This window comes from Chlorocebus sabaeus, chromosome 15, assembly GCF_047675955.1.
Source record: "Chlorocebus sabaeus isolate Y175 chromosome 15, mChlSab1.0.hap1, whole genome shotgun sequence".
Lineage (NCBI taxonomy): Eukaryota > Metazoa > Chordata > Mammalia > Primates > Cercopithecidae > Chlorocebus > Chlorocebus sabaeus.
Genome location: NC_132918.1, coordinates 54,926,395 through 54,945,352, shown reverse-complemented (window position 1 = coordinate 54,945,352; position 18,958 = coordinate 54,926,395). Strand labels below are relative to the sequence as shown.

The 18,958-nt window shown below is 40.9% G+C and overlaps 1 protein-coding gene and 1 pseudogene across 8 annotated transcripts in view; both read left to right on the top strand.

Annotated features, from left to right (window-relative positions):
• PPP2R3A (protein phosphatase 2 regulatory subunit B''alpha) overlaps positions 1-18,958 on the top strand; it is a 195,511-nt gene that overhangs the window by 80,820 nt on the left and 95,733 nt on the right. For all 8 annotated transcript variants that reach the window (XM_008009046.3, XM_038002837.2, XM_038002838.2 and 5 more), the window contains 2 exons: positions 3,517-3,620; positions 11,630-11,732. In XM_008009046.3, the coding sequence (XP_008007237.1) occupies positions 3,517-3,620; positions 11,630-11,732 (207 nt within the window). The remainder of the gene's footprint in view (positions 1-3,516; positions 3,621-11,629; positions 11,733-18,958) is intronic.
• LOC140713564 (protein downstream neighbor of Son pseudogene) lies at positions 11,810-18,856 on the top strand (annotated as a pseudogene).

Genomic DNA, 18,958 nt, shown 5'->3' with positions numbered 1-18,958 from the left:
GTAATGATAGAGAAGAAGTGAATAGGGAATGAATCTCAGAGAAATGAAAGCAACATAGAAACAGAAACAGAGAAATAGTAAGAAATGCATTTTTCAGAGACTGGGCCAAAGGATTCATCATGGAGTTTTAACTTCTAGCAGAAAGTTGAGGAAGAAGAATAAGACTCTTTTCTGAACCATACAAAGCCTTGCAGCTCCTGTCTTCTGGCTGACATAGCACCATCTTTACCCGTCACACCTATAGCCTGGAAGGTAGCCTCTCTGTGTCTGAATTTCTTCATCTGCAAAATGGGATTAAAAAAATAACTGCCCTCATCTACATGAGGATCATGTGAGGGCCAGATGAAATTATAAACCTGAGACATCTTAAATTGTTAAAAGAAGATTACAAATATTGGGTAATCATCCTCTCCTGTGTGTATCATTAGGACAACCTTGCTTTGGATTATTTGTTTTGTTGGCCATTCTTAGATCAAACCGTAGGTGTTAATCAAATTTTCTTTGCTCCAGCAACTTTGATTACCACATATTGACTCTCACCTCCTCCTCTTAAAGTAAGTTTCCTAAATCCATTTTCTGTATTTCTGTGTGTACCCACTTGCTATCCACTCTCTTTCTTTGTTTAAAAAAAAAAAAAAAAGGCATGTTCTCTTTTCTGTTAATAAAAGTGCCATTCTCTTGCCTTCAGATTAATGCCATTTACTGTTTAAGTTCTTATTGATCTCCTGGCTCCTTTGATCTTAAATCTTTGATTTTTAAGCAGATGCAGGCTAGCATAGTTTTTTTTAATAGTCAGAGTGTAATGTCCACAGCCCTGACCATTCTGCCTTTCCCATTTTTTCCCTTTGTCATTTTTCCAAGGGCGTAATACCCTCCTGCTGTTTAACACTTGGCTACTCATTGTACCCCGGTATAAGAACAATAGGCTGACCTTTTCCAGTCTACTTCAGAACATCTTTGTTCTCCACCCTGTCTCTGAGGATTTTGCGTTTGGGTCATAATAAGTGTATTAACTTTCAGAGACTTACTCCTCCTTTTGAGCTGATGTATATCCATTTTAACAGGAGTCTTCTGGAGAAAAGACCGTAAGAGAATGAAATTTGCTTAGTTAGTGGAAGTTACCACAGAAGACAGTAAGCACACAGCCCCTGGAAGTGTATCTGATCAGGAAGTTAGAAGATTCCTGATCCCTCCAATTCTGAAAAATTCATGAGTGACTCTAATGGTGGGAGTTTGAAGCACTTTGGTAAGCCGGTTCCAGCGTCTCCACACACTTTCTGCTTGTGGCTCGTTCACCCTGCCTCCATGATACAGACGATTCTTTCCCAGTGGTTTCCACTAGCCTATCACTAAGACTGTCTAAGAGCATTTTCTTGGCAAACCACCATTCTGCATGAAAGGAGAGTCTGGGATTGGGGAAAATGGATTCAACAGCTTATACAGCCAAAGTATATTAATTGTGAGCTTTGTACCTTGGCAGTCATTACTTATACAATAAACAAAATCACATGGTTGCTAAGCAACACCTTTCCCTCATTCTTGACCCCAGTGGAGATATGAGGTATTCAACCTCTGGACTTAAAAAATCTTAAATTCTACTCTGTTTGCAGACATGCTTTAGTGGCCCCGGCAGCAGCAACCTCTTATTTCTGCCCTGTCCTTACCTCCCTTGCCTTGAATCTTGCCTTCCATATCTCCATGAACCCAGCAGCCTGGGTGTTCTTTCAGGGTAACTAATGTCAGACTAGGTACTCTTCAGGCTCCTGTGGGGGTCCCCTGTGCACTGAGGCCTCACACCGGGAGCAGCTTCACCTAAGCCTAATGTGGATGCACATCTAGTCTTCCTCCAGAGGAGAGGCTTTCCCTCTGTATAATGATGAGGGTGCAACAGATCCTGGGTGTAATGTGAATAATGATATATTTATCTCATAACAAAATGTGACTTGTTGAAGAGTTCCACATTTGGGAATATGTTTTCTGTGTATGTAGAAATTGAGATGATTTGGAGACTATCTTTGCTAGTAGTAAGGATTGTATTGTTGCTTATAGGAGTGGTCCCCAACCTTTTTGGCACCAGGGACTAGCTTTGTGGAAGACAGTTTCTCCATGGATGTGGGTAGAGTGGAGGATAGCATCAGGATGAAATTGTTCTGCCTCAGATTGTCAAGCGTGTCTTAGAGCGCACAACCTAGATCCCTTGCATGCACAGTTCACAATAGGGTTCACTCTCCTATAATAATCTGATGCTGCCACTGGTCTGATAGGAGGTGGAGCTCAGGTGGTACTGCTCATTCACCCGCCCTTCACCTCCTGCTGTCTGGCCCAGTTCCTAACAGGTCACAGACTGGTACCTGTCCATGTGTCCATGGCCTGGGGGGGGACCTCTTCCTTTCAATTAAAAAGAAATTGTCATTTTACTCTCATAAGAAAGAGAGTTCTTACTAAATTTACCTCCCTTTTTCCTAGAGAATTTTTTCTCCTTCAGTTTTTTTTAATTGAAAAGAAGAGCTTTTTTATGGAGAAAAATCAGTACCTTTTAGGGTACTAAAATTGTTTTATTTCATTCCCATTCTTTCCTAAGGCTTTGTAATCATTTGTGGTAGCCTCTAATAGGTAAATAAATGATAGCATTTTACCTTTCATCTTTTACCGGAATTAGAACCATTTAAATAGATATGATAGCTGTTTTCTTGAGCAGTCTAGGATTTTCTGGTTCTTCTTGAACCTAGGAGTTAATAACATAATAGGCAAAGGAGAGAGAAGGAGATAGGTAGTGGAATATTAACACCAAGTGACCAAGTAATAAAGGTGGCTGTGTTTGGAATGAATGAAGGACATATATACAACTATGACATTCAGTCATTTCTTTTTCTTTCTAGAAGGTAGTAAATTTCTAAGAGTGGTAAGCCAAGTGTGGTGGCTCACACCTGTAATCCCAGCGCTTTGGGAGGCTGAGGCAGGTGGATCATTTGAGATCAGAAGTTCAAGACCAGCCTGGCCAACATGGTGAAATTCCATCTCTACTAAAAATACAAAAATTTGCCAGGTGTGCTGGTGGGCTCTTGTAATCCCAGCTACTCAGGAGGCTGAGGCAGGAGAATTGCTTAAACCTAGGAGGCGGAGGTTGCAGTGAGCTGAGATTGTGTTACTGCACTCCAGCCTGGGCAACAGAGGCACGACTCCATCTCAAAAAAGAAAAAAAAAAATGGTGGGAAGGGATGCTGGTTGCTTTAGCTGTCAGGTTGGAGGAGGAAATCACCTTAAATGAACTTGGAGAAAACGTAAATGGATTTCCATTTTCTTCATTAAACATGTTCTCTCCTCTTATTTTGTTTCCCCTCGGCCTCTCTCTGAATCTACCCTAGTTGATGTATTTGCCTATGCTCCCGTTTTGTTCTCCTGAGGGCTCTTCCAGCCACTGTGGCATGAAGGGTGAAAGCCACAAAGACCTTTTCTTTGGCCATGTCATCTCTTCATTCCCGCTTGGCTTACCCTGTATGTGTTTTGTATTTGCAGGTCTGTGGCTGTCCTCTCTATTGGAAAGCCCCCATGTTCAGGGCTGCAGGGGGAGAGAAGACAGGATTTGTGACATCACAGTCATTCGTTGCCATGTGGAGAAAGTAAGTATGTGAGCAGTCACTCTGCGGCTAGGCAAAGAATTGTGTGACCGTCATGACATACTTTCCAAAGGTCACCTACTTTACTTATTTATTCATTTTCCCTTTACCCTTTATATCAACAAAGAAAATTCAATGATTTATAACCATTTATACCACACACAAGTTATTTGCCACAAGCCTTTATCTAACCTCTTTAAAAAACAGTAAAGCAGATCTGCAGAAATCTTTCTTTAAAAACTATTTGATAAGTTTTACTTGGGTTTTCTTGTTGTTTGTTTTTTATTTCTGTTTTTTTGAGACAGAGTGTCACTCTTTTGCCCAGGCTAGTGTGCAGAGACCCAGTCATAGCTCACTGCAGCCTCAAACTCCTGGGCTCAAGTGATCATCCTACCTCAGCCTCCTAAGTAGCTAGGACTACAGGCATGTACTGCCACACGTGGCTAATTTTTTATAGCGACTGGATCTCACTCTGTTGCCCAGACTGGTCAGAAACTCCTGGCCTTGAGCAGTCCTCCAAGCTCGGCTGCCCAAAGTGCTGTGATTACAGGTGTGAACCCCACACCCAGCCAATTTTACTTGTTAAATTTGGGTCTCGGGACTTGAATCTGGCAGCAATGAAATAGAAGCAAATAAGAACTCCCCTTTAAGGGGGACAAATCAGATGTGTCACATGAGAAATACATTTTCATTCCCATATGGTCCAATTTAGAATTACATCTAGTTGGTTTATTAGAAATACTGAATTCTAATAGATTTTAATCATTACTTTTTGAAAGCCCCAGTTAAGTAAACAAAGGACTAGTATATTTATCAAGGTTTTCCTGGATTCTAACATTCTGACAAATTTTCTTGAATTCAAACCCAATATCTTTCTTCTTTATCTCTTTTTTTCTCCCTTCTTTCTTCTTTAGGAATTATTTCTTGGTATATTTATACATCTTAGCTAAGTATCACAGCTTGCCCCTTCTGCCTCTTTTAACTGATCAGCACCCTTGTTATGTGTGTTCTTCTCGCCTTTTCTGAGCTAAATATCCTTCCTGGTAAACTATTGGGAAATGCTACTCACCTATTGTTATTATTATTTAACGTCAACCTACAATAGCAGCAGATTGAACAGATTCTTTCTGATTTCTTCATTTCAGCTAAAAGCCCTTAATAGGGTAATGCTTGAGAATATAGTAGGTGATTAATAAATGTATTCTTATTTTTAAAAATCTAGCAGCAGGTCAAGTTCACCAAGTTCCTCATACATTACATTAGAACTAAAGAGTATGTTGATGGAACATGTTCTCATAAATGAGAACTGAACAATGAGAACACACGGACACAGGGAGGGGAACAGCACACACTGGGGCCTGTCAGGAGGTGGGGTGAGGGAAGGGAGAGCATTAGGAAAAATAGCTAGTGCATACTGGGCTTAATACCTAGCTGATGGGTTGATAGGTGCAGCATACCGCCATGACACATGTTTATGTAACAGATGTGCACTTCCTGCACATGTACCTTGGAACTTAAAAACTTTAAAAAAATTTTTTAAAGAGTATATATTGGTGAATAGATCAGCAGCCGCCACCACAACAGCTGTATTCTTTTATTCAGATGAATTGTTTAAATTTTATCTGTAAGGAAAACATTTCTGCAAAATGCAAAAAGCTGGGGAAAGACATGAAGTACAAGTCTCCATTTTGGTTAACTGCAGGAAAATTGCTTATGAAGTTATATAGCGCGAGCAACTATCCCTATCTTTTTTTTTTTCCATCAGAAAAATTCTATGAATAGTTAAGTGTGTCTCTAAATTAAAGTGTTATTTTACAGTCAGATATTAAAATGGTTTGAGTGCCCTCTAGTGGAAACTCCTCTTTGAGTTCTTAAAATGTCTTTTAAAAGCCAGGGTGCTTTAAGGGAGCCCCGAGTGTGGCTATTTTGGGAGACTAAGCAGCTAAGCGTGGTAGTGTGGGTTACCACATTGACCTTGGAGAAGACGTGTTTAGTTTTGAAATTTTTTTTTTCTACAAATTGCACCCTTTGTATAAAGCAATGTGGGCTCAAGTGTAGTGTATTAAAACTTTTAAATACAAAAAAAATCGCTAACAGGTAATGATACAGAATTAAAACATTTTGGAGAATACATATATATGCTGACTTGCTCCAGTAGCTCTCCATAATCTTTTTAAAAAAAAAGTCAAATATAGAAATCATAAGAATATAGGGAAATAATTTCCCTCATATCAGACTGCTCATGGGGTGGAGGCCTCAGTATCTCTCCTCCAAAGGGTTCTATCCCACTTCCTTTCCCTGTGCCACTGCCCATTTCACGTCTATACTCTGACATACATTTTTCATCAGGACATTTTTAGGAGAAAGACACTGCTCCATAGCAATTCTTTTTGAGGTCCTAGAGTATCAGCTTTTGGGCAGAACTCATCTCAAATGGAATCAATAATGTTGCTTCAGTTTTATTATGCTTTTCTTTCTTTTATCTTTTCATATAAATGTGTCATTTGTCCATTAACAAAATAATATTTTGTGCTAAAAGTTCTGAAAGATACTAGTTTAGAATAGCTATGCTTACCTTCATTCTTTAGCTTTCATGACTTTTATCTTTTCTCCTGCCATAGAGTTGACCAGCCAGTAACATTGATAGAAAATTATAATTCACCTTTTCTTTCTATTTCATAGCGAAAGACCATTTCTGGTTTTACTTTGTCCTCTCAGAGTAGCTCTCATCTGTCATGTCTCTGCTATTTCTGTATCTTACTATTCTGTTTTATATATAAAAGTAGTTCTTTTGAAAGACCTCACTGTTTTTGTACTGTGATCATCTCACCCATTTTCTAATCCTGAGAGGTGGTTCCTATTAGCATCTATTGTGGGAATCTTTTTCTGAAACACGTATTTTTTTTAACTTCAGGAGCCTTAAGCATGTTGAGGAATGGTAAGGAGAATAAGTATAAAAATCATACTGTAGCTCTAATAAGCACAAATGAAGTATACATCTGTTTGATCAAAAACATTTTCTTATTTTTCTTCCTTAAGCACTTGTTGAATGCTAACTATATGCCAGGTATTGTGTTCTGGCCTTGAGGGTGGCTGGGATACAAAGAAAGTAAGACACAGTTTTATACCCTGTAGAGAGCTTACAGTCTAGTGAAAGAGTTACACCAAGCCATGTGTGCTGGCTTGTACCTGTAATCCTAGCTACTTAGGAGGCTAAGGTGGGAGGGTTGCTTGAGCCCAGGAGTTTGAGGCTGCAGTGAGCTATGATCATGCGATTGTACCACAGCCTTGACAACAGAATGATACCCTGTCTCCAAAAAAAGAAAAAAAAAGACGAAGATGTGAAGATGGCCAAGAAGACACAGCCAGGAAGAGCTTCCCTTTCCTACCAAGAGAAACCAAAATATCAATTAAACCAGCATACTTTGAACAGATTTTTTAATAGAAAGCACTGACAGTCAGTGGAGAGATGATGCAGTCACTGGGGCTGAAGAGGGAGGAAACTGAGAACACTGCATGGGCTCTGAATGGCTCCTAAGGAAGGGGTAAAAGAAGTAACTGCAGAGCAGGCCACCCTCACTGTGGACCTCTGGGATCCTAGCTGCAAGAGATCCCACAGCCACCATTGACATTTGAGTTGGCAGGGAAAACAGATTAGAGAGCCGGCAGAGACAGAGCTCAAGGCTGTACAGAGCCCATGGGGTTTTGCATGGGAATAGCTGCAACAAAACACAACCATAGGCATCTATTCCCCAAGGCTCTCCATATTCCTCTAAGGCTCTAACCTTTGTTGACTGCCAGACCTGGAGAACAGGGCTGTCTTTCCCACAGGACCAGGGCACATCTGATCCGTTCACTCCCATGTCCACCAGCCCCTCCCAGGGCCCCTTTCTGACTGCTCCCATAGGAGTGGGCACACAGCACAGCCTCCACTGCCCTGCGAGAGCGCTTTTGCCAGTGGCCCCCAGTGGAGTGCTTTTGCTGGTGGCCTGGGAGCACCTTGGCTCACCCAGCACAGCTGGCGCTCCACCTCAAGAAGCCAGAGAACAAAGCTACGGGCCTGGTCCCAGGCCCCCAGGGTTAGAGCACACAGTCCAGAAGTGCCAAGCTGAGACTTGTGGTTGGAACTCAAGTGGAGGAAGAACCCTCACTCTCAGAGCACTGGGAAGAGTGAGGCATGGGTTGATGGGCTGGCACAGGAACTGGGCCGCAGCCTCTCACCAAGGGAACCTGACAGTCTAGAACACCTAATAGCCCAGTGATCTGGGTGCAGAAGTCTTGTGACAAACTAGCTGGTTGGGCCAAATTCTGGGCAGTAACCAGGAGAACCTGTCAAGGAAGTGCAAGCTGGGCAGTTCTCACTGCTGTCTGCTGGCCAAAAAAACCTAGGCTGTGGGCACCACACCAGCTGCACAGCCAAGGCAGCATCGCCTTACCCAGGGATCCCTCGCCCTTGACCTACTGCATGAACAGACCACCCACAGACATACCCCTAACCTGCAGTCTACCTGGCAGCCCTTACTATTAAACGCTATCTCCTGGGTTACAGCTTGAATTATGCCACCAAAAAATTGCAGCATGAATTGCCTGAGAAAACCCAGTACAGAATTCTGGCCACAAATAAAGATCCCATACAGGCCAGGCACAGTGACTCATACCTGTAATCCCAGCACTTTGGAAGGCCGAGGCAGTAAGATTGCATGAGCCTAGGAGTTCAAGACCAGCCTAGGCAACATAGTGAGACTCTGTCTCTACAAAAAAAATAGCCAGGCATGATGGTATGCACCTCTGGTCCCAGCTGCTTGGGAGGCTGAGGCAGGAAGATCACTTGAACCCAGAAGGTTGAGGCTGCAGTGAGCTGTGTTCACACCATTGTACTCCAGCGTTGGTGACAGAGCCAGACTCTGCCTCAAGAAAGAGAAAACTGTAATCCCAGCACATTGGGAGGCCAAGGCGGGTGGATCACTTGAGGTCAAAGTTCAAGACCAGCCTGGCCAACATGGTGAACTCCATCTCTACTAAAAATACTAAAAATTAGCTGGGAATGGTGGCAGGCACCTATAATCCCAGCTACTCCAGAGGCTGAGGTGGGAAAATTGTTTGAGCCCAGGAGGCAGAAGTTGCAGTGAGCCGAGGTCACGCCATTGCACTCCAGCCTAGGCAACAAGAGCGAAACTCCGTCTCAAAAAAAAAAAAAAAAACAACAGAAAACATCCCATATAGAGCCTTGGCCCTCTGAAAGCATCCAGAAATAAAGCCAGTTGGCTGTACTCAGCTTACACCACAGTCAAACCCTCAAAGGAAATAAAGTAAAAAAAAAAAAAAAAAAAAAAAACCTCCGTCCAAAGGACAGCAACATCAAAAGATAAAGAAATGCCTGCCCTCACAGGTGAGAAAGAACCAGCACAAGAACTCTGGCAATTCTAAAAACCAGAGTGTGTTATTACCTCCAAATGATCTCACTAACTCCCCAGCAATGGTTGTTAACCAAATTAAAGCAGCTGAAGTGACAGAATTCAGAATCTGAATGGTAAGAAAGCTCAGTGAAATACAGGAAAAAGTTGAAACTCAACCCAGGGAAAACAGTAAAATAATCCGAGAGTTGAAAGATGACACAGCCATTTTAAGAAAGAACCAAATTGAACTTCTAGAATTGAAAAATTTACTACGGGAATTCCATAATACAACTAGAAGCATTAATAAAGGAGCAGATCAATCTGAGGAAAGAGTCTCAGAACTCAAAGGCCACTCCTTTGAATCAATGCAGGCAGACAAAAATAAAAAAGAATTTTAAAAAATGAAAATTCTCAGAAATATGGGATTATGTAAAGAGACTAAACCTATAACTCATTGGCATTCCTGAGAGAGAAGGAGCAAGAGTACGCAACTTGGAAAACATACGAGAATATAGTCCACAGAAATTTCCCCAGTCTCGCTAAAGAGGTGGACATGGCTGAACTCCATGGAGCAGTGTGGAGATTTCTCAAAGAACTAAGAGTTTACCTTTCAATCCAATAGTTCCATTACTGGGTATATACCCAAAGAAAAACAAGTCATTCTACCAAAAAGACTTATGCACCCATATGTTCATGGAAGCACTGTTCACAATTGCAAAGACATGAAATCAACATACATGCCATGCCCATCAGTGGTAGACTGGATAAAGAAATTGTGATATAGGTACACCATGGACTACTAAGCAGCCATGAAAAAGAATGAAATCATGTTCTTTGTAAGCAACACGGATGCAGCTGGAGACCATTATCTTAAGCAAATTCACAGAAACAGAAAACCAAATACCACATGTTCGCACTTATAAGTGGGAGCTAAACATCAAGTACACGTGGACATAAAGATGAGAACAGGCCGGGCGCGGTGGCTCACGCCTGTAGTCCCAGCACTTTGGGAGACTGAGGCAGGCAGATCACGAGGTCAGGAGATCAAGACCATCCTGGCTAACACAGTGAAACCCCATCTCTACTAAAAATACAAAAAAAAAAAATTAACTGAGCGTGGTGGCGGGCACCTGTAGTCCCAGCTACTGGGGAGGCTGAGGCAGGAGAATGGCATGAACCCAGAGGGCAGAGCTTGCAGTGAGCCAAGATCGTGCCACTGCACTCCAACCTAGGCAACGGAGCGAGACTCTGTCTCAAAAAAAAAAAAAAAAAATGAGAACAGTAGGCACTGGGGAATACAAGAAAGGGTAGTGATGGAGGGAGCAAGGGCTGAAAAACTACCTATTGGTATGTGCTCACTGCCTGAGAGATGGATTCATTCATACTCCAAACCTCTACATCACTCAGTATACCTTTGTAACAAACCCTTACATGTACCCCTGAACCTGTAATAAAAGTTGGAAAAAAAAAGAGTTATTCCAATAAGGTTATGCTACTGTGGAACAACCATGACAGAAATAATAAGGACATGGAAGGACACAGGAGGCCAGTGATATTTCCTGGAAAGTGAAGTAAGGGAAAAGGGTATTGTAGTAGGACAGTAGCATTTACAAATACCTGGTGTGAGAAGGCATGGAACATTTGTGCAACCACAAGTGCAGAAATGGTTAAGAGAAGGGGACATGAGCAGGTAGGATCAGATTCTGGAGGCCCTTCTATGTCAGGTCAAGAAGCTGGGACTTTAGGCCGGGCGCTGTGGCTCACACCTATTATCCCAGCACTTTGGGAGGCCGAGGTGGGCGGATCACGAGGTCGGGAGATCAAGAACATCCTGGCCAACATGGTGAAACCCCCATCTGTACTAAAAATACAAAAACTAGCCAGGCGTGATGGCATGCACCTGTAGTCCCAGCTACTCTGGAGGCTGAGGCAGGAGAATTGGTTGAACCCGGGAGGCGGAGGCTGCAGTGAGCTGAGATTGTGCCACTGCACTCCAGCCTGGGTGACAAGCAAAAACTCCGTCTAAAAAAAAAAAAAAAGTTGGGACTTTAGCCTACTTGACAGAAGAATTTTAACTTGGACAGTGACGTGATCAAACGTGTTATTGAGAAGTATCAAGCAACAAACAAGAGCCTAAGTATGGATATTGGCAGTAGGAGACAGAAAGGGGCAAATTTGGTATAAATGAAACAACATGGTAGTTGATAGGTGTGGGGGTAAAAGGAAGGGAGAAGTTCATGATGACTCCCAAGTTTCTAACTTGAACCATTGGATGCTTGGAATACTAGGTGAGGTAACTGGAGTCCTGAGGAATGTTTCCTGAAAATGTTTTAGACAGCTGTTCCTTCCATTCTGTTTCCATTGTACCATCAAGGTCAAGGCCTTATTACTTCATGCTGAGACCACTGGAAGGGAAGAGGGTCTGATAGGCTTCAGTACTCATCCAGCCTTATGTCATAGACATCTCATCATTCTAAAACATCCTTTGATTATATAAATTCCTTACTTGATTATTGATCTAAGTGGCCTTCAGATCAAACTGAAATGAACTATTGATGTTATCGTCATTGTTTGTTCAGAGGAGCTAATCTTCCTAAGCAGTTGTTTCTTTTATAGGTTGCTGAATAACCATCATGATGATGCCTCTAAATTCATCTGTCTTCTAGCAAAGCCCAACTGCAGCTCTCTAGAACAGGAGGATTTCATCCCTCTACTTCAGGTAATTTTCATTTCATTTTGAAAATGGGTTCTAATTTTGAAGTTTCAGCAGTTTTGTTTAAAATTTGCAACTATAACATGTCAATTGAGCTACACAAATCTAGAGATCAGATTTCTAAAAGTGGTTTTCAAACTTGTTTTAGCAGTAAGATCCTCTCGTTAAATGACATCTAAAACGAACCCATAGTAGTAGAAGAGCTACTCCTTCAGGGCTACTCCCACTGAAGCAGAGGAGAGGGACTACTCAGCCACGCCCTTGCCCACCCACAGCAATCACTGAGGCACCTTCTGAAATTATAGAATGCAAGAAGATAACTTCTCTGTTAGTGTAGAACATAGCTAAGAACCTGATAGAAAGAAAAGGTCATGATGTAACCAGAATCACTCTCACGAACGCTGGGGTCTTCACTCACTGCCTCTGACTCTTTATTTAAGTACAGTTTTTAAATGCTTGGTTTCCTGATTCTTCAACCCAGGATATATTTGAAACAGAAAATTAGAATAGGAGAAGGGAGAGAGAATAACTAGAATCAAGTGCACGGAGAGCTGCAAAGACATTTGCCACCAGACTACAAAGGTAGTGAGGAGAGTAAGAAACACTAAGAGAAAAAAAAAAAAAAAAAGACACAAAAGCTCTAAATGTACTCTAGTCTGGGAGTAATTTAGGATAATGGCAGTAGTCCCAATCCCATTACCAGATTTCAGCTGACATTAGTAATTTATTTTAGTAGCATAGACTCTATATGTACTTATCTAGAAAACTCACTTACAGGGAGCAGCTTTCACTGATGGAACCAGATAAAACAATGGCACTGTACTTCTCATTTTTCATTTTCTGTGTATGAAATTTTAAACTCTGTGTGTTGTATATCCATATATTACACATGTAAAAAAAGGATAAGTCTCAGGCCTGAATAAACCTCAGATCTATCAGAAGTATAAGTTTCTGGATTTGAATTTCTCACATTAGCCCTCATTTACCGATTGGCGGATATTTTTAACCGCAGACCCTCCTGAGGTTTCTCAGCCTGGAGCTGTGCCACAGTTCTGAGGTATTACACGGTACCAAAGCTTTAGGGTTGGGAGTTACTGCTGAGACATCAGCCATCTTTGGCTAGAAGATTCCCTTCAGATCCAGAGATCTTTGCTGCTTCTGTGCCATGTGTCAAGCCCCAGAACCCTTTGGTGAAGATACCTATGGCCCGTCTGACTAGATGCACACACAGCTGTTTTCTTTTGAGGTTTTAGCTGCCTCCCTAGGGTGTTGCCAGACAGCAGGGTCCCTTTGCTCCTGTAACCCACAGACTTCTTTCTTTTTACTGACACTAAGAGGTCTTCTACTCTGCAGAAATCTCCTGCTGCCATGTTCCTTTATGCTCCCCTATCTCTGCCTTCAATCCTCCTTCCTTGTATTGTCTTCCGTTTCAGGTAGGGGTGGGCTCCCTACTCACTACTTCGGGGCAGAGAAGAGAAGTGACCTTAAAATCTTCATGGCTTTTATGGCACTGTGTATTGTAGGCTTAAATGCAGGGTCCACAGTCATTTGGCCTAGTTGACCTTTGTTAAGGTTTTAGAGAGAAAGAGATGTCCAACAGAAAGAGCCCACTTGGGGAGTGTTTCTACCTAGGCCTTCCCATGGGAATCAGTTACGTATCAGTATTGCACCTGTTTCTACTATAGCGTTCTTCATAGCCTGAGATATTGCTTGTTAATATTCTTGTTTTCATATCTACATATTTGGTTTTTCTAAGCAGATCACAAATTCTTTGAAGCTAAGATAAGCTTTTCCTGCCTGTTGAATATGCATAATTGTTTTAGGTGTTACAATAAATTCTTGTTAGTTCTTAGTATGGATACTAAAGAAGGGCATAAAATACATGGAAATAGTTGAAGTTTTTTTAAAGTTGTATTCATGACTGCCATGTTCTTTTTGTTTTGTTTTGTTTTTTGTTTTTTTGGAGACAGAGTCTCGCTCTTGTTGCCCAGGCTGGAGTGCAATGGTGCAATCTCGGGTCACTGCAACCTCCACCTCCCAGGTTCAAGGGATTCTCCTGCCTCAGTCTCCCAAGTAGCTGGGATTATAGGCACCTGCTAGCACACCCGGCTAATTTTTGTGTTTTTAGTAGAAACGGGATTTCACCATGTTGACCAGTCTGGCCTCGAACTCCTGACCTCCAGTGATCCGCCCACCTTGGCCTCCCAAACTGCTGGGATTACAGGCGTGAGTCACGGCGCCTCACCACACCATGATTTTTTAAAAAGATTTTTGCTGAAATATACTCACACAAAACACCCAAATCACAAGTGTACTAGTCAATGAATTTTCACAATGTGGGCATATCCATATAACTAGCACACAGGTCCAAACAGAGTATTACCAGCACGTGCAAAGCCCATCATGCTCCATCCCAGTCACTGCCACCCAACAATAACCACTACCCTGCCTAATAGCACCATAGTACATAGATTTTTAATTATAGTAACAATTTTCCATGTTTAAAATACGAAGTTTGGTTCGGATTTTATTTTATGTTCAGGGCCCTGGGCTTGTCTAATTTGCATCATGGCTTTGATTATCCTTAGACTCATCTGCTACATGGTTTTGTTCCCCTCAAAAAAATACTCATGAGAACGAAGATTCTTAATAGTTTTTGGCATTTAATTAAGACCATTTACCTGATAATATCCAACATTAAATATTCCTATGTTTTGTGAAATCTCAAATCTTCAATATTTGAACTACATTGTAATAAAACATTAGGTTTTATTACCAGTTCTCTATCTGCTCTCCATCCTCGCTCTCTCAATCCATTCTTGGCCTTGCTGACCCTACAGACTGCATCTGTGGGGCTCTCTTGATGACTAGCTTCTGGTTGGATCTGGGCAATGGGAAGCATTGCCAGTAATTGGGAGGACAGAGGAAAGAAAAGCTGGCATTTCTTCCCTCTGTCTGCCTCGGCACAGTAACTATATCTCTCTGTAATACAACGTCTGCTGGACAGCCCCTTGTCCATGGTCCTAGTGCCTACTAGACATTCCTCCTCCCCTTGTTACTTTGGCCCTCAGGACTATAACAGTATCCTCCTGTCAGTGGTCTCTGGGTGCCTCATTATTCCCTTGTTTGCTCCCTTCATCCTGCCCACAACTCTACATGGAGTCTTCACTTCATGAAAGCTTCATACAGTGAATTCTTCTTCCTGTGGGGACCCTACCCTGACGATGCAATTCTGAATTTTATGAGAGCTTTAATAAAGCTTTGACAGGAATGTAAATTAAGTTTAGACTAAGAAAATTAGAAACAGACAACAACAAAATCATAATTATGAGTTAATAGACATTTATACTTCCCTTAAATCTAAGAATAAATCTTATTTTTATTTAAGAAATGGACTTGTGGAGTCTTCTGGTAAAAGAGACAAATTTAATAGAGACATTACCCTCCCATTCTTTCCCAAGCCCTTCTGAAGTTAAAGTATAGAAATTAAAAAAGAATAAACTCATGGAAGCCAGTGGAATGGTAGAGAAAATCAGTGTACAAGAAATCTTAACATATTTAAGGTAGAAAGTGACTGCATGTCTTTTGCGGGACTGTGGATGGAGCTGGAGGCCATTATCCTTAGCAAACTAATGCAGGAACAGAAAACCAAATATCACATGTTCTCACTTATAAGTGGGAGCTAAATGGTGAGAACCTACGAACACAAACAAGGAAACAACAGACACTGTGGTCTATTTGAGGGTGGAGGGTGGGAAGAGAGAGAGGAGCAGAAAAGATAACTATTGAGTACTGGGCTTAATACCTGTACCTGTGGTGAAATAATCTGTACCACAAAGCCCTGTGACATGAGTTTACCTATGTAACAGACCTTCACATTTACTCCCAAACCTAAAATAAAAGTTTAAAAAAGATTCTGTGATCTTAAAATTGTAAATAAATAGTTCAATAATAAGTGGATTTATATGGACTAAAAAAAAAAAAAATAAGTGACCAGAAGTAGGCTAAGAAAACCACAACTCAGAATCAGGAGCCGTCTGTGGGCTCCAGTGGAGAAGTGAGCTCCTGTTCTCATCAAGGCCCAGAGCAGCTGTAAATTCAGAGCTGGCTGACCCAATGAGAGATATTGGAAATAGGGATTCATTGAAGGTCAATCACTAGTTGACTCCTTTCCTGGTTCACAAATGTAAAGTGCAGCCTGACATTTATTCACAAGCATAAACATACTAACAAGACAATAAAGCATGGTAAGGCTTCTAACATGACAGCCACAGTTTAAAGTTCTCCTTATTTCTCTTTATTATGGCAGTTGGGGATCCAAGGAGGTCTCACCAGTTTAGTCTAAAATAATGCCTGTCAGTCAACACACCCACCCTAAATGCACAGAACCCCAAGGCAGATTTGGTACTCAAGAAAGATACCTGTTGAAAAATAGACCTACTTACATTTCCACAAAGGAAAATTATATCAACTACCTTGTCCTTCTTAAACATGAATGGACAACCAGGTGTATGAGGAAAATGATCATCATTAAAGAAAAATAAAGGTTAAAAAAACCACATTCACAGAAAAAGCAGCCCAGAAAAGAAACAAAACTAATTCAGGAAACAGAAGAAATGAGAATTTTTTTGGGGGGGTGGGGGGAATAAACGTGGTGTTTTATTTTCTGGATTATAAAGTGAACAAATACTTAGATACTATTATTTCTTTACCCAATGCTTTTGATTTCTAAGCACTTTTATTTTAAAAATGTGAATTATACAATTCCCCATACACACACACACACACACACACACACACACACACCTATAAGCACATTAAATACTACTTTGCCATGACAGCTCAGCATACTTGACAAATCTTTTTTTTTTTTTTTTTTTTTTTTTTGAGTTGGAGTCTTGCTCTGTCGCCAGGTTGGAGTGCAGTGGCACAGTCTCGGCTCACTGCAACCTCCGCATCCCGGGTTCAAGCAATTCTCCTGCCTCAGCCTCCCGAGTAGCTGGGATTACAGGCATGCGTCACCACGCCCAGCTAATTTTTGTATTTTTAGTAGAGATGGGGTTTCATCATGTTGGCCAGAATAGTCTGGATCTCTTGACCTCATGATCCGCCTGCCTCGGCCTCCCAGAGTGCTGGGAGTACAGGCATGAGCTACCGCGCCCAGCCTACTTCACAATTCTTAACACTATTCTATGTGGAATACAGAATGCCTTTTATCTGAATTAACATGCATTTAAACAAATTTAGTATATGTGAAAATAAAGGAATTATAAATCAGTAGGAAAGATGTTTAGGTAAAGGCATCATCAGTCAGCTCAGTAGATGTTGCCTACATTTATTTTCTACCTTTATAAAACAAGAACCTGCCAGCAGTCTTAGGTAAAGGGTAAAGTAACACATTTTTGCCCTGATGCCATCAGTCACAGTGCTATAAGATAACTGCTGTGTATTTAGTCTCAGTTTCCTGTTTGCAAAGAAATGCATTAATTCAGTTTTCTACTCACTATACAGTTAGGTTGTAGGGCTATAGATATCTCATTTGAATTATTTGAGTTTTTTATCTTTATATCTAAAAATTTAATCTGAAAATAGTAAAAGTAGAAAACACTGATTTAAAACCTTAAATGCTACTGCTCAGTGCATATAACAGTTAATGTTTATAAACATTTCAGTATTTTAAAGTATATTTCTTAACTTCAAGAATCTTGACTTTCTTGCTACAAGGCTTTTTTCCTCAAAGATTCCTTTTAGGCTTACTTTGGTGCTCAGGATCTCCAGTTATAAATGTAGAAGAGATGAGTGTGCAAGATAAAATTAAAAAGCCAGACATACTTTCTATCAAGCTGCGTAAAGAGAAACATGAAGTACAAATGGATCACAGACCTGAGTCTGTTGTGTTGGTGAAAGGAATCAATATCTTTACATTGCTTAATTTTTTGATCAACTCTAAGAGTTTGGTTGCTACCTCAGGTCCACAGGCAGGACTTCCTCCAACCCTCTTATCCGCTGTTGCTCTCTGAGGTGCCATAATGCAAATGCTTAAGGCACAAAGTGTAAATGTAAAGCGCAGCTCTTTCTGGATACAGAGACCAGTTTAGTTTGGAGATTACAGGTCCTACCATGCCTCATTCTCTGTATTCACTGACCATGCTGCTCAAATCTTCACAGAGTGGGTCTTTCTCTGCAGTACTGTATCCACATGAGCCAACTGCTGTATTTAACACCTGCCTGCCAATGGACAAAGTACTTGATAAAGAGGTGGTTCATAAGGAGCTTACTAACTGTGGTTTTTACCCTAAGACTCTAGAGCAACTTAGAGAAATACCACTACTTGGGAAATCATCTTTACGGAATGTGATGAGAATGTTTTTAAAACAAATTACACATACTGATATAAGTAAATGATTGGGGAGGAGAAACAAATCTGTGCAGAAGAATTGCAAACAGTTTAGTAGACACTGCAGTCTTAAAGAGGGGAGCGTGAATCACCATTCCTTAAGAGTGGGCTATGCATACTGATTTCAGGGTGTGGGGAGTAACTACAGTGGAGGAGCCTGGCAGATACTACCTCAGCCTGATGATCAAGACCAACATCAGCAGTCATCAATCATGTTGATACTGTGTACCTTTGACAAGATACGGTGCAAAGGGCATGTTACTTCTGTGGCATTTCTCCCAAAAATGCATAAACCCAGTCTAATCATGAGGAAAACATCAGGTAGATTCCAGTGATGAAACATCCTACATAATACCTGACCAGTCCTCATCAGAACAGTCAAGGTCATCAAAAGTAAGGAAAGTCTAAGAAACTGTCACAGCCAAAAGAAGTCTAAGGAGACATAACTAAATAGAATGTGATGCCCTGGATAGAACACTGGAACAGAAAGAAGACATCAGGTAAAAATTAAGGAAATGTGAATAAAGTGTGGACTTCAATAATGTGTCAATATCAGTTTATTAATTTTAACAAGTGGACTATATAGTAAATGTAAGGTGTTAATTATTGGGGAATCTGGGCGCAGGGTATTTGGGAACTCTCGGTGCTGTTTTCTTAATTTTTTTTATAAACCTAAAACTATTCTTTAAAAAAACAGTTATTTTAAAAAGTACTATATTAAGGAAGGTTATATAAAATAAGAATCATAAAACAAAAATAACCTTTATCTTACACCATATATAAAAATCAACTGAAAATGGGTTAAAGACTTAAATGTGAGACCTGAAACTGTAAA